Consider the following 15,722-nt stretch of genomic DNA (forward strand, 5'->3'; position numbering starts at 1 on the left):
AGATTAGGCCTTTGATGGCCAGCTCTCAGCTCCCCTCTACCCCCACAAGCTCTTTCACAAACCCTAGGGAGCCCCCTTTCATCCCCACCCCCTCCAGCCTGGGGTCTGCCTTTCATATCTGGAGGAGGCCAAGTTAAGCGGGGATTCCTCCAAGTACACTCCACTTCCCCAGGCTCAGAGACAGCTCCCTCCTCTCCGTCCTCTTTCAATTAGCTGCCTGTTGGGCACTGTCTAGAGGTTTAGGTCAGTGGCCAACCTTCCAGGTTATGGAGTCCTGACCTCACCTACTTGTGGTGGAAAAGGGGGGGGAATGGTTTTTTTAAACCCTTCTTTGTGCTGGAGGTGGGCTATGAATAGGTTTTAGGAACAGTCCATTCACCAACCCCCCCCCCCAACTCCTTGCCTTCATCAGCTCTGGGCTAAGAGCCCACCTCTGGGGGGGATGGGTTAATCCCAGGCTGCACTTCAAGGCAGGCAGGCTATAGGACTTCCCGTCCTTCTCCTAGTGAAGCCATTAACATGATAACTATCCCAGTCCCCTGCCCCCATCAGGGTCTGTCCACCCAAGGGGGGGAAGGCTCAGGCCCCCAAAAGTCTAGCCTAGAAATAGCCGGTCTAGCGAGAGAACCTAGAACCTCTTAAGATCATGAAACAGTATCCCCCACCTCCCTCAGACACATTCAAATCCTAGGACTCCTTAAACCTTACACAAGACACAAAAGATCACACAGAAGCACACTCCTCCCCCCAAACTGGGCCTCCAGCACCCTACAAAACCAGATTCCCAAAGACCCCAAAACACTAGAAACCAAACTCCACCAAGGGAGACAGAGCACAGGCCTGACAAGACACCCAGATCATGGACAAGGGCTGAGACTCACAGGCTCAAACCTCCAGACTTTTGTCTCCCACAGCTCAAACTCCTCTCTTCCACAGACCAGACTCTGAATCCAGCCCCGAGTCTCCAGACAATCTCCAGAATCCTAGTGCCCGCAGACAGCCCAAGAAGCCCCCTCAGCTGGTTTGAAACATTGTTTTTAATAAAATTCAGTTTGTTTCAAAACGAATGTGGATACAATCCTGGCCACAAGCAGAGGAGGGGAAAAGAGGTCTCACAGTGAGAACCAGGTGCAGGAATGGACAGGACAGTACAGGACAGGATGGACGCAGGCACAGACAAGGAGAGGACACAGGCACAGGGAGAGGGAGAGACCCCAGGCACAGAGGAAAGAAGACAGGCTTGGAGGACTGAGAACCTTCCAGGTACCCACCCCAGGCCCTGGCACCAATGCCCACTCTATCCAGTTTGGGATCCTGAGCTAGAATCACTTTGGCAGGGATTGGGAAAATAAAATTAGGAGGACAAAATGACTAGGGCCCAAATACAAGGTTCTCAGGGCCAAGAAAATATTTGGGGCTCTGCCAACTGGGGGGAGGGGGCGAAGTGGTGAATGGCCTCATCCCCTCTCCCAAAGGCTCTTGAGGGAAACACCTGGAGACTAAGATATGTCACCAGTCCTATGTTCCCAGTATGCAGGGCCCTGACTATAGGAAGCCCTGGGCTGGGTGGGGGATAATAATACAAAGGGACGTCCCCATCCCCTTTTAGAGGAATCCTAGCCCCAAAAAAGTTTAGGGAGGGAAGGGGATTAGGGAGGGAACAGATGAACCCCCTTCCTTCTGGGAGGATGGGGAGGGGGCTCACGGCTTCCTCACCCCCTTCTCACTCTCCCAACACTGGAAGGGGATGGGGAGACCAAACAGAAGGGGAGCCAGCACTCACTGCAAACAGCCAAACTTGGGATTTCAGAGCTTTTTTTGCTTTTTTTCTTAATAGGGGGAAATACACCCTAGTATTAGCACCCCCCCCAACCCCTGGCCATCCCCAGCCCCTTCAGAGCTCCCCTTCCCAGGCTGGAGCCACTGGCCAGGAGAAGGCAGCAAGCTGGTCATTGGTGAGATTTGGGGGCCACCAGCTTAGGGGGCCGGGGGCTGGGGCGGGGGCCAGTCCGGGACCCACTAGTGCGGGAGCCCGAGCTGACACGAGGAACAGATCCAGATCGGGGGCCAGCAGTGGCTCGAGGGCCAGAGGCAGCACGGGGGCTAGGGCCCACCAGAGCAGAGTCGTCAAACATTGGGTTCTTCACTTCCATCTCTCCAGTCTGGGGGGAAGGGAAAAATTGGGGAATCATAACCCAGACCTCTCAAAAAATGAACCCCCTAAATACAGAGGGAGCAGAGTTAGAATCTATTCTTAGAAGCTCCCATTTCACAGACCATGGGGGTAAGGGTGGGGGGCATGGAGATGAGATTTATAGGAGACTCAGGACTGCTGAGACGAGACCAATAAGGATTCCCAATTCCTAGAGGAGCACCCTGAAAATATTTGATGGGAAGGGGGGGTCCCACAGGAAGCAGAGGCTTCAGGGGTTGAGATAAAACTTCTTTGCACCCTGCTGGGGGAAGGAAATGGTTGTGAGGGGGAGGTCAGGCCAGGAGCTGCAATGGGGGGGTGGGGGTGGGGTAGACAAGTGATAAATGGCCTTTTAATGGGCCTGTAAAGACCACTTCCATAAGAAAAGACCCTTCTCCCTCCCTCAGGGCTAGGGGTTGGGGGAAGGGAAGCAGCCCTCCCCTTTACAAACTTTACCCCCCCAGAAGCTATTTTCTGCCCCCACCTCTCATCCAACCCCAACTCCCAAAAAAGGATTCCCTACCAAGGCATTCATAGGGGCCAGGCCAGGGCACTCATAGACAGTGAAGTCTCCATCCTCATTCTCTTCCTCAGAGGACCCAGAGTCCATAATTTTAGGCTGCTCTTTATGCCTGAGAAGGGATTAGAATGCAGGGTTTAAAAGATTGGGAAGCCATAGATTAAGACAGTCAAGGGGCTGAAGTGGGGGGACAGACGGACACTTTCATCATTTTATTAGTGTTCCAGCTCAGTCCAGTCCACTGAAACCTGAGCTTATCTTCTCCCCAAGTCAGTTCTGTCTCTGATCTCTCCCGCTGTCAAGGTCACTATTCTCCAAGTCTCTGAACCCCATTTCCAATTTGTCTGTCCCTTCCTCGTGCCTCCACGGGGGAGAGGGGACACACATTTTGCCCCACTGGAAGTCTAGCCTCAATGACTCCCAAAATGAAGAGTCAAAATTGGGTAAGGGAAGAGGATATGGGCAAGATTGTAGTTGTCTGGATTGTTTTCTCCCTCTGCTGTTTCTCCCCTCCGGAGGCAAATAAAAAGGTACATCCCTGAGAGAGAGAGAAAACCTTGTTGATAAATTGATTGGAATTTACAAACTCATCAGTTCACTGCAGAGAAGAGCCAGATTCCTTTCCCAGATTGAGGAGCTTTGAGGAATGAGATTCTCCCCCCAAGCAGCCTATTTAGGAGTCTGGTGAGGGACCAGTGTCATGCCTCTCCCCACCAAGCCCCCTCAACCTCCAACCCAGTGTCTGTTCTTAATGCATGGCACCTAGTAAATCCTCTACTCACTTCTCTAGTGACAGCATCTGCTGCTTCTGGTGCTGGTAGTGATACATCTGGGCACTCTGGGCAAGCTTCTTGTCCCCAGGCTGTGGGCAGAGGGCCATAAGTGCACAGAAAGGAGCCCAGCTTCCCATACCCCCCCAAAAAACTGAAAAGATTCTACCAGGAGACCTGGATTTAAAGCCTGAAGGCCACATAACCAAGTGTGTATGACCTTAAAAGTCTCTGGGCCTCAGTTACCTTCTGTCAAATGAGGGAGGAGGTTTGGGCTAACTGATCTCTAAGGTCCCCTTGAAACTCTAAATAAGGCATGCCAGTGTCTTCTTAGAGCAAAGTTCTTAACCTGAGGCCTAGAAATACCTCAAGGAGTCTGGGTGTCAACTTGGGAGAAAAAAAATGGCATCTTTATTTCCCTTAAACTCTCACTGAAATGTAGGATTTCCTTCAGTTGTGAATCAAAACAACAACAACCCATCTTATTCTGAGAGGAGGGTCTATTCTTTTCACCAGACAGCCAATGGAGTCTGTGACACGAAATAGTTTGAGTGTCTGCCCTATAGGTAGAGTTCTAGGTCAATGTGGTAGCTAGGCCTCAAGAGGCCCTGAATCCAAATCTGGCCTCAAATACTTCCTAGCTGTGTGACCCTGGGCAAGTCATTTAACTCCCAATTGCCAACCCTTGCTGCTCCTCTTCTACTTTAGAATGGATCCTGAGACAGAAGGCAGGCTATGAAAAATGAGGCCTATGTGGCTTATGAAGGCAATGGCCAAAGGGCAGGCCCTATGGCTGAATCTCCTCCACCTCCAATTCCCCAGAGCTTCTTCCCATTGCCAGGACTCTTCCTCTCCCCCTACCATGCTTCTGCCGAAGGCTGGAGAGCTGGATACTTTCTGGGACTTGGATGAGTAGTCTGTTTTCTGAGCCAGGCGGATTTCCTTTTGTAACCTGAAAGAAAGATAATGTCACTGATCCCAGGTCCAGGCTCTCCACACAGCCTGAAGCCAGGTGGAGTGGCTTGGTTGGGGTGAGACAAGACTGTAACATGTAGGTCTTCCATCATCCCTCCCCAAAGAGGACAAAATTCAGAGCACACTCTCCACCTCCCCTCCAGGCCCCAGCGCCCTGTTGCATGGACGCCTGTGTGAAGGTGCTCAAGGCAGCCTCATTCTCACTGACACAACTCCAGGGTACATGCCCATTCGAGGTGGGGGGTCTCACCAGGGGCTCACCTGCACCAGCAGACAACAGCTACAACCAGCGCCGAGAGCCCAGCCACTGCACAGACCACGATCATCACTGTAGACAAGGACAGGGGCCCATAATAATAGCAACAATCACATTGATGTTGTTTTGAGGTTTATAAAGTGCTTTCCTCATAAGAGTCCAATGAGTCAGCATTATATATGAGGAAACTGAGCCTTGGAGACGCCTTGCCCAAAATCAAATGAGCTAATGAGTGTTGGAGCTGGGATTCGAACCCAAATCTCTCCTGACTCCATTCTTTCCAGTATGCCACACTACTTCCCATCAAGAGGGGGTTGAATCCTCCCTTCTCCCCCACTTTGGTGCCTCCCACCACCCTTGGGACTCCACCTCTACCTACTGAGAACAAAGACGTCATTGCTTGGGTGTGGGGGATCCACAGGTGACATCTCCACAGGCCTCGAAGATGACTGGGAGGCTCTAATCGTGGGAACTTGTGCACCCCGAGGGGGTGGGGTATCAGGCTCCTGTCCTGGGGATGCCAGGGTGGCTGCTAAAGAGGAAGAGAAGTCTGGCCAAGAGGTCATGACTGGCAAAGGGGTCTTGGGGTTAGTCAAATGGAAACTGGGAAAGGGCCTTGTGGCAATCAGTGGGACTGGGGTGTCAGGTGTCATTGGAGGGATGTGTCTGGGGGAGCTCACCAGGCCAGCGGAAGCGCTGGGGGACAGTGTCCTGGCGATGGGGGACAGTGTCTTGCCGGGCCAGCATGTTAGCCAGAATGTCGATTTCTTCTTCCAGGTTAGGCCAGGGCTGCATCTTACCTGAGGGGGTTGAGGGGCAGGGCAGTCAGACCCTGCCAGAGCCCCCGGGTACCAGGTTTGGGGGGGAGGGGAGGAAGAGCAGCTCCTGGGGGGATTCTCTTCATTTCCCCATCCCTCCTTAGACAGACCATCCCCAAACCTGGATTTAGGGAGTTTACAGTGTATTTACATAGTAATAACAATAGTTAACATTTATAAAGAGCTCTACAGTCTTGATCTTATTCAATCAATAGGCAGTGGCTACAAAAAAATGTGCCTAAAGCCAAAGCTCAGCCAGTACTCAGACTGGTTATTTGTGTATGTGTATGTGTGTATGAGGAAATACAGAGTCCACAATAAGTCCCTTGGGGGCCTCAGAAGACAGCCAATCTATAGTGAAGGAGGAGGAAAGGGGTGAACAGGAAGGGTCCAACCAGCTTGGCTCCTCCAGTGAGACCTATATTTGTAACAGACTTAAAGGCTACCACAAAAAGAACTCCCTTTAATATAATGCTGGGAGAACAGTGGAGAAGGAAGGAAGGAAGGAAGGGAGGGAGGAAGGGAGGGAGGGAGGAAGGAAGAAAGGAAGGAAGGAAGGAAGGTCTGGCTCAATTCCAGAAGTTGGAAAGGAAGATTTTATAGGGAAATGATAAAGATTCCAAGTTAGAGACATGCAGATGGAGTAGGGAAATCAAGAAGAAAAAAATAAGTCCTTACCCCAATTATCTCTCCCCCTCCTCCCCTCCATCCAGCTCCCTTTTTCTCACTCATTTTGTCCCTATTTTTAAGGGCAGGAAATATGAGGCAAGTTAAGTGCCCAGAGCACATATTCGGGAACCACAACTCACCAGACAAGACAGCTCTACTGAGCCAACACCACCCCCTGGTGTTCACTCAGTTCTCTAGGGTTTGTCATACCACCATTTCTATTATTATGTCGCTGAGCTCTCCCTTAGAAGTCTTTCAGAATAGGGCACTGGATATCACCCCTCTCCTACAAAAGGAGGACCAACCTGCCCCCCAAGCCAAGCAAGAAGGGCCTGAAGCCAGGAAGTGACAACCACCCCCAGATACTCCCTGCGGCTTCCTGCCTTGCTCCCTGCTGAAGAGTTTGGTGGCACACTCCTCTCGAATTACCAATCAGTGATTTCACTAACAGAACTACCTAGATATAGCTCTTGATATCTCAGGCCTTCAGGATGTGCAAAGGCTTAGAGTATGGCTATCCATGTGGACCTCCCCCCCCCCAAAGGATGAGGTCCTGGGCTTCTTTCTCATGGGCCACCACCTGGTGAGAAGTGGTGCCTGCCAGGGGTTCAAATGGGGGAAGAGGCGAAGTGGGAGCCTGCAAAAAGACAGACCTGAGTCCTAGGAGGAGAGCTAGGAAATGTAAGGGCTGAGTCTGGAGTCAGGAAGGCCTGAATTCAAATTCAGCCACAGACACTTATTAGCTATATGATCCTGGGCAAGTCACTTAACTTCTGTTTCTTCAATTGTAAAAAGGAGATAATGCCCGTCCCTCTCAGGGCTATTTTAAGGATAGAATGAGATAATATTTGCAAAGCACTTAACAATGCCTGACACATAGTTGGCACTTAAATACTTATTCCCTTCTCCTCAGAGAACACTCCTCTAGGACTAGAGGCTGAGTCACAAGAACAGTCATTCACATTTATAGAGCACTTTTAAGACTTGAGAAATACATTCATTTTTTACAGATGAGGAAACTGAGGCTCAGAAGTAAAGGAACTTACCCAAAGTAGTGAATATTGGCTATGTGGGAGTACCCAACAACTGCTACTACCACTGTTATTGTTACCGTTGCTGCTACTGCTACTGCTAAATTTACACGATTACATTGTTTTAAGATTGGAAAGATGCTTTTCTCAAAAGTTCTGTGACAGGGCTGCAAGGTGGTTCAGTGGATAGAGTCAAGATGGAAGATCTTGAATTCGAATCTGGCTTGGCAATATAGCCCTGGGCAAATCACTTCATCCCAGTTGCCTAGCTCTTACTGCCTTGGAATGGATAAGATAGAAAGGGTTCTAGAAAGTAATATTGTAGTAGAATGCTTCACAGTTCTTGCAGCCAACCACAACCTTCTCACACCACAGAGAATTGGAGTTGAAAACCATAGCTAGAAGGGTCTTTAGGGATCATCTTCGCCCAACCCCATTTTACAGGGACACTTGAGTCCAGGCAAGGGACTATGCCAACAAGCCAAACCACTTCTCAGGGCAGCAGGGACTTCTGCTAGAGCTTTGGGCTCCATAAAATTTTTTTTCGCTAGTTTGTTTTTGGTGAAGGCAGAAGGAACCCCGAAACCTTCCTTTGACAGGGAAGAGAACAGCTGTCAGGGTGATGTGCAACTCTCCTAATCCATCTCTGCCTAAAGCCCACATCCACTGTAAGGGATCTGCACTAAGATGACAGATCCTATAAAACAAGGAATAAGGAAATATGCTTCTTTTGGGGTCTGGGGCCAGCTCAGAGTGGGGAAAGTGGTCACTCAATCCACATTTTCTGAATTTCCTCTGCACTCCTACATGTTCCCAAACCTCTAGGGAAGGGGAGTTTGAAGCCAGGTTTTTTTTTCCCCCATGCTCTAGAAGTCAGCTCTGGCGTTGCCATGGCGACCACCAGAGCAATACCATCTCACAGAACTGCTCCTAGGAAAAACCCACTAATTGGAGGTGGGGGGTAGAGAATAACTGTGTGATTGAGGCAGAAGCTTAAAGATTAAGCCTCAGATCATAAATTATTGACCTCCCCACTGCCCCAGGCTCTCTCTCTCTCTCTTTCTCTCTCTATTATCTATAAAGTAGTGTTTTTCAATCTGATTTGGCCACCAAATACACTTGAGCTTTAAATATACTGAGAGAACCCAGAAACACTGATCACTCCAGGAGATCAAGAATATCCCCAGGATAAAGAAGAGGGAGGGAAGGACTCTGGAAAATCTAAAAGCAAAAATAGAGGAAACAATTTATTCTGAAAAACTGTCACACAGGCATTATTGTATATATGCACAAAATCTTATGTATAATTTTATAGGGAAAATTACAACCAATAGCAATATTTTCACGTGGAATTCCCACTGTACAGAACCCAGATTGGGAAGCACTGCTACCAAAAAAGAGACCACCAGCTCCCCAAGAAGATCTACTTCCCAAGCTACTCTTCCTTATTTCCAGATAGAGAAACTGAGGAACAGATGAGAAGATACCCAAGAAGCAGAATTCAGGAGATGAGGACCCCAGCTATCTAAATGTATTATCTTTCCTTTTACCCCATCAAGTGAGAACTCCATGCCCTCCAGCTCTGATACTGTGATGAGCTCAGAGGGCATTACTATGGAGACAGAGTTTCCACATCACACTCTGTCAACCCCCACTCCTTTCTCCCCAAACCAGTACCACCTGTCACTGCCCCAAGCTGCAGAAGATCAAGGATAAAGGCTTACAGGATACAGAGGCTGTGTACTAAGCAACCAGTCCCCAGGACTCATGGAAACAAGCAGCACCCCTCCCCCACTACAATCCCCACCACTACTTCTTCCCCAATTCTAGCTCCATTCCTCCCTAGTTTCCAAAGAGCATCTGCGCAGACAGGTAAATATACATGTACACACATACATATGGAGATACTTCTTTCACCCTGGGACACCTGGCACTCCCACTGGTTAGAAAGCTGCCCCCTCCTCCTTCTTCTTAATGAAGGGGAGACTGGAAAAACAACCCAGTGCTCTGCATGTCATCTTACCCCAAACAAATAGCTTCTGGATATTTCAGAGATAATGGCAAGCAGGGGGGTAGGGGAGGGCAGCCAGGCATCAGCACTAAAAAGCTTTGTAGAACGAGTCTAGATTTTTAAACAACCTTTCAAAGAGGAACAAAACCCCTTTACTCCCTGATTTGGAAGAGCTGGGGAAGGCTGAGGAAGGCAATCTAAGGAAGCTGAGTCATACCCACTGCATACACCAAACAGATAGGAAATGTACCCATATACCCATGTACCTGTACCCCAACGCCAATTATTTATCCCTCCTTCAATTTCCTACCGGGAAGGGGGGGAGGAGAGAAGGTTGAAGAAAAACAAAAACAGGAGACAGACCAACACCCCTGCTCTAGATCCTAACATACAGAAGCCACTGAGACAAGAATTAGGTCCAATGTCACAACAAAGGAATAGGATGGGAAAGGGGACATAAGCAGCAAAGCCCAAAGGAGCCTCACCCAGCATCCTCAGTGCTAGCTCCTGGGATGTGTAAGATGTTAGAGGAAGAATCAATCCAGAACAACATGTTCCCCAAACAGGTCTGTCTGTGCATGTGTGAGTTGTCTGTGTGCTTATCTATGCAGATATGTATGTAGCTGGAAGTCCCAGGGCTCATAAAAAGTTAAGGTAGACAACTCAGCTCAACTCAAGCCCTCATCCATTCCTGCCTACACTACACTCTGGGTTTATGAGGTGACCCTGGAATCAAGTCACCACCCTCTTCTACCTCCCCCCATCCCACATACCTCTTGGTAGCTGTTTTTTGGGAATACAGTGGCCAAGGTCATCCTCCACAAAGGATCGGAGGCAGGGTCCACAGGAACTGGACCCTGGTGGGCACAAGGCCCTCCGCCTCAAGGTACAGTCCAAGCTTCGGGGGCAGACAGCATCTGACAGGAAACAGAGAAGTCAGGATTAATGGGCACCTCCAACAACCATGCCTGGCCAAAGCCATGAGCAGGTTTCATGTCCAATAGGCCCTTCGTGGCCAAATTTGAGTCAGAGAACCCTTGGGGAGTGGGGGAGGGAGAAGAAAGGGTTACAAGGTTAGGCAGAATGAAAAGAGGATGTTTGGGAACCAATTTCCCTTCTGTTCCCCCCTAACCGACAGACTCTGCCAGAAGTACCAAGGTCCTGCCTAGACATAGCCAAAGTACCTGGCACTGCAAGTTCTTAACAAAAAAAGGGAATGTGACAAGAAGCTGAAAGGCAGAAGCCTCCCACTCTCTCAAATTCCAGCTATATGGTGACCAAAATACAACAGAGAAGTAGGCTTGGAGGGCTCATGTCACCATCCTCTTTCCCAAAAGGAAGAGACAAGGGAAAATACCAATTGGGTACCAGATCAAAGGTATGGGATTAGCCCAAAGGAGGGGCCGGCAAGTCTACCCAGGAGGCCTGATGCTCACTCTGGACTCAGCTATGTCCACTGAGGGCCCTAGGACCCAACTGGCAGCCTCTCAATCTAGCTCCTACTCAGGCCCGTCTCCTGGAGTAAAAATCTGGCTCAAAGTGGCATCCGGACATTGTTCAGAAAACCCAGCCCTTCCTTCCCCCTAAGGGGAGTTGGTGTCTGTATATGGTGGTAGGGAAATAGTCACAGAGAGACTCAGTGGGAGATTCAAGTCACTTTTTTAAACCCTAACCTTTGGTCTAAGAATCAATACTAAATATCAGTTCTAAGGCAGAAAAGTGGTAAGGGCTAGGCAGTGGGGGTTAAGTGACTTGTCCAGGGACACACAGCTAGGAAGAGTCTGAGGTCAGCCTGGCTCTCTATTCACTGAGCTACCCAGCAGCCCCTCGGGGTCACTCTTAACCAAGGGTTCACTTAGGGTGGAGACCCCAAAACAAAAAACACTGCAGTGCCATCTGGTGGCAGGCCAAAATGTACTCAGTCAACCAATAAATGAGTCTATGGGGAAGTCAGAGGGTCTGGGTTCCTAAGGCTAAGCAAGGCCAAGAAAACTGCAGAATACATTGTGACCAGCTAGGACCCTAGACCATCTCCTTTCTAAAGCCTGGCCTGAGCAGAGTTCTTAATAAACAAATAAAATGAGGAAGACAAAGCCTAGCCTGCTCCCAGCACCACATTTATTTGTCAGAAATGGCTTCCCCACCTTTTACATACTACCCAGCCTTTAGTTTTGGCTGGCAGTGGAGACTCTGAGACTTGGCCAGAAAAGACAGACATCAGTTTGGAGGGGGTGTAATACTTCCTTTTCTGAACATCCATAATTCCTGAGATGCAACATCACAGGGATTCTCTATGTCCTGCTCCAAAAGGCTCTTGTCTTTTCTAGTCTCAATTTACCCAGAAGGAAAAAGCAGTGCATCTTGTTCCCTGTGCCTCCCAGGCTGTTAAGTATTCCTGAACCAAAGCTTCAGGTAATTCAGACAAAATCAAGAAACTAGGGCTGGGGCCCAGGAGATAAGGAGCTCCCATCTCCTTGGGGGCAATTTTTTTCTACTTATACAAAAGCTGCCCTGGCTGAGAATCAAGAGTCCTAGATTTTAAACCCTGGATCTATATTAATTTACCCAAGGTTTCTACTCACTTTTCTCTTCAGGTTTCAATTTCCTCATCTGTCAAATGGGAAGAAACCCATAGGGCTGCTATTAGAAGAAAATGAGTCACCTCCCACCTCCTCCTTACTCAAACACCTTCAATGACTCCTCACCATCTGCTGAAATAAAGTCCAAACTCTCCAGACTGATATTTAAGGCCTTCTACAATCTGGTCCCTCCTCCCTTCCAAACCACACTATTACCTGAAAAGGGCCCCACAGGTTCATCTCTTCTTGTTCAATCCAGGCTACCCCCACCCCATGTTCACTCTCTCCTTTACTGAGTATTTCTCCCCTCAGAATGCCCATGCAGTCTCCCTTTTTTGATGCCTATCCAAATAGTACCCATACTTCAAGGCACAACTTAACCTTAACCTCTTCCAAGAGGCCTTCCATAACTACTCCATTCACTATCTCTTCTTCCTCTGGCCCCCTATTGTCTAAATAGCACTTGGTGTTCTGTATTGTTCTCTGTTCTATTAGTTTTAAAAGTGACACAGCTGGGAGCAGAAAGAAGCTTTTCTACACAAAGTCCTCCCCAAGGCAGGGAGGATGTCTCAGGGACTTTGCAGAAAGGCACCCCCCACTCACCCCCAGTTTAGAACCGTGGCTTATCAGGTTCATGCTTTACAGGGTAGGAGTAGAGCCCAAGAATTTGCAGAATATATGATCAGACTGGAAAGTATGCTAGAAAATAGCTGATCTAATAACCCCGTGGTTTTATAGAAGAGCCCAGAAAATGGAAGTGATTTTCCCCAAGGTCATTCATCTGGTTAGGGCCAGAGCCAGGACTTCTGATCATCAAGCCAAGGCTCTCTTCACTGTACCAAGTACCTGCTACTTCTCCTCCTCCTCCTGCCCCTGGGACTGCCAATACAGAAACAGGAAAGACATCCACCAGGAGTAACACAAAACAAACAACCTATCCCATGAGGCTGGTTCCTGTGCTAATGAACCTGCAGTTCAAGTCCCCCCAAACTCTCCCAGGCATAAGGGCCTCCCCCTTAGAGGAGTCTAGACCAGAAGATGCTGCTGAGATCAGCAAGGAAAACCTGTCACTAAAGAAAAGCAATAACCACAGCGATTGCCAACAGGATTAGAGACACAAAGTACATATGGCCTTAGGTGAAAGATGACAGCTCAAACTCAGTTCTGAAGAAAATAATGACACAGAGATGATTGGTGTGAAGGTGGATGAGGTACACTAGAGGGACCTGGAGGCCAAGAAAAAATTTCATCTGCCCCAAACAGCTCCTGGAAGGTGAATGGCCTGAATTCTATATTTCTATCCCCAATCATAGTCACTGGGGAAAAGTGAAACCTGCCTCCCCTCCTGGAAGAAAGGGTCCAAGGCACCTGGCACAGGAGAGCACTCAGGCATCACAACCAAGAAGCAGAAATAGGGCAAGGGCAGAATTACAGAATCTCAGAGCCGGAAGGAACCAGAAGTCTACCTCGTCCAATCTATATATACCCAAATAAGAATGTTCTCTATGATATACCTGGGAAAAATGACAGGCCTTTGCTTCACTATTCAGGCCCAGTGATACCCAACTAGCTGACAGCAAAGATTCTCACACTGCCATCTTTATCTAGCACTAGGCTACTCCTGACCCTATAAAAGGCTCACTATTTGTTTTCTTCAGTGAATTTAGATGTAATCTACTATTAATCTATTGTAATAGCTCTCTGGTTGTCGCCCTCACATCAAATCTTTTCCCCATTATAATCTATCATCCAGTCAACTATCAAATTGACTTTCCTAGAGTAAAAGTCTGACCACATCAACCTATATATACCCCAATTCAATAAAGTCCTGGTGGGTGGCTTCCCCATTACCCACAGGATCAAATGTAAAATATTTTGTTTGGCTTTTGTACCTTCCTTTTCTCCATGTAGGGCACCTAGGTGATGTAGTGGGCCTGAAGCCAGGAAGATTCCTCTTGAGTTCAAATCTGGCCTCAGATACTTCCTAGCTGTGTAACCCTGGACAAATCATTTAACTGTCTGCCTCAGTTTCCTCATCTGTAAAATGAGCTGGAGAAGGAAACAGCAAATTACTCCAGTATCTTTGCTGAGAAAATCCCCAAGAGGGGGCAGCTGGGTGGCTCAGTGGATTGAGAGCCAGACCTAGAGACGGGAGATCCTGGGTTCAAATCTGACCTCACATACTTCCTAGCTGTGTGACCCTGGACAAGTCACTTAACCCCCTTTGCCTGGCCCTTACCACTCTTCTGCGTTGGAACCAATACACAGTATTGATTCTAAAATGGAAGATAGGGGTTGAAAATTAGAAAAAGAAAGAAAATCCCCAAGAGTAACAGAGTCGGACATGACTGAACGATTCCTCCATGTACTCTCTGGTCCAGCAACACTGGCTTCCTTGCTGTTCTAATAAGATATTCCATCTCCATACGTTTTCACTGGCTATCTCCCATGCCTGATATGTTCTCTATTGTCGGTCTTCTGGCTTTTCAAATCCCAGCTAAAAACCCTTTGCAAGAAACCATCCCCAGTCCCTCTCAATGTTAGTTGTCTTCCTTCTGAGATATATCTGGAAATGATCCTTTTGCTCTCTCCTCCATTAGACTGTGAGTCCCTTGAAGGCAAAGACTGTTTTGGGCCTTTATTTATTACTAGGAACAAAGAAGGCATTTAATGTTTGTTGATTTGATGTCAAAGGGAAATTTCTATAGCACCTCTTTTCTGAGCCCTGATCCCCTATACTATCAATCAACCCAGGGTTGACACCCATAAGAGAGCCTAAAAAATTTCATTATTATGGAACTTTTAAGGTTTAAAAATGCATTTTACATACATTATCTCATTTGATTTAATCCAGGCCAAGACAGAGTGTTCCCTAAGGTACTGACAACATCTCAAGTCAGCAAGCTGCCTAGAGATGGGTAATCCTGGGTCGACAAGCTCCAGTGTCCCCAGATGACTATTTCCCACAGGTACAAGTTCCCCTCCTCTTCCTTCCTCTCCCCATCCAGGCTAGTTCAGGCTGGTTAAAAATTAAGCCAGAGACCAGTAGGTTCAGTTCAAGACACCATCTGATCACCTGACATCAGTGTGTTTATCTCAGATGGAAGGAAAGAGGAGAGAGCTAGCACACAGAACAACATTGGATTACCGGCTACTCTGTATTATTCATACTATTCTATCCTTCCATTCTCAGTGATATTGAAGAATTAACTGTAACCACAAGATGGGGAGAAGGTAAAATAAGGATCTGGAAAATCTACATTCTGCATAATTTAGTAATGAAGGAATAAAAACATAGAAAGTGAACATGTCTCAACATCACACACATATGCACAGCTGGTCCTAGGATAACCTGCAGAGGACAAGGAAAGAACACCATCATAGGAAAAACACCAGATCTAGGTTGAGAAGATTTGAGACTGAATTCTCACTGATAATTGCTACACGTGTGACCTCAGGCACGCTGTAGAAATGGGACTAAACGAGAAGGACTTTCTAGATAAAAATTCTCCGATGAATGTTGTTACAAGGGCTCCCTATAGCTAGATCTAAATGAAAAGCAGTCTTTCCTAAATGATGATATTCTTCTACTAAAGATCAGGCAGGATAAAACTAGGCAATCACAGAAGCTAATGCTTATGTCATTTTAAGGTCCACAAAGTCATCTCCTCCCAATTCTGTGAAGTAGGTGGTTTCAGGATTATTATCCTCATTTGGCAAAGGAGGAAACTGAGGTTTGAGGGAGATTGAATAATCTGGCAGGACTTGAATCAAAATCTTCTAACTATAAATCTGGTGCTTTTTCCCCCCAAATATTCACTTCCTCCATTTAACCCTCTACCACACCTCCCAATGGGCACAATTTCTCCTCCGTCTTCTTCTATCCCACTGTTTCTTAG

General features: G+C 47.8%; 1 protein-coding gene across 6 annotated transcripts in view; it reads right to left on the reverse strand.

The window, feature by feature from the left end:
- The window catches only part of NPDC1 (neural proliferation, differentiation and control 1), a 31,043-nt gene that overhangs the window by 6,685 nt on the left and 8,636 nt on the right, over positions 1-15,722 (reverse strand). For 3 of the 6 annotated variants that reach the window (XM_001374335.4, XM_056812733.1, XM_056812732.1), the window contains exons 2-9: positions 10,018-10,161; positions 5,396-5,515; positions 5,095-5,247; positions 4,721-4,787; positions 4,346-4,436; positions 3,497-3,576; positions 2,718-2,826; positions 2,021-2,162 (exon numbers count right to left, since the gene is read on the reverse strand). In XM_001374335.4, coding sequence (XP_001374372.2) covers positions 2,021-2,162; positions 2,718-2,826; positions 3,497-3,576; positions 4,346-4,436; positions 4,721-4,787; positions 5,095-5,247; positions 5,396-5,515; positions 10,018-10,161 — 906 coding nt within the window. Of the gene's footprint in view, positions 1-2,020; positions 2,163-2,717; positions 2,827-3,496; positions 3,577-4,345; positions 4,437-4,720; positions 4,788-5,094; positions 5,248-5,395; positions 5,516-10,017; positions 10,162-10,680; positions 10,754-15,722 lie in introns of those variants that run through there. The other 3 variants (XM_056812736.1, XM_007475407.3, XM_056812734.1) reach the window with 3 other exon arrangements.

The sequence above is a fragment of the Monodelphis domestica genome, chromosome 1 (genome assembly GCF_027887165.1).
Source record: "Monodelphis domestica isolate mMonDom1 chromosome 1, mMonDom1.pri, whole genome shotgun sequence".
Taxonomy (NCBI): domain Eukaryota; kingdom Metazoa; phylum Chordata; class Mammalia; order Didelphimorphia; family Didelphidae; genus Monodelphis; species Monodelphis domestica.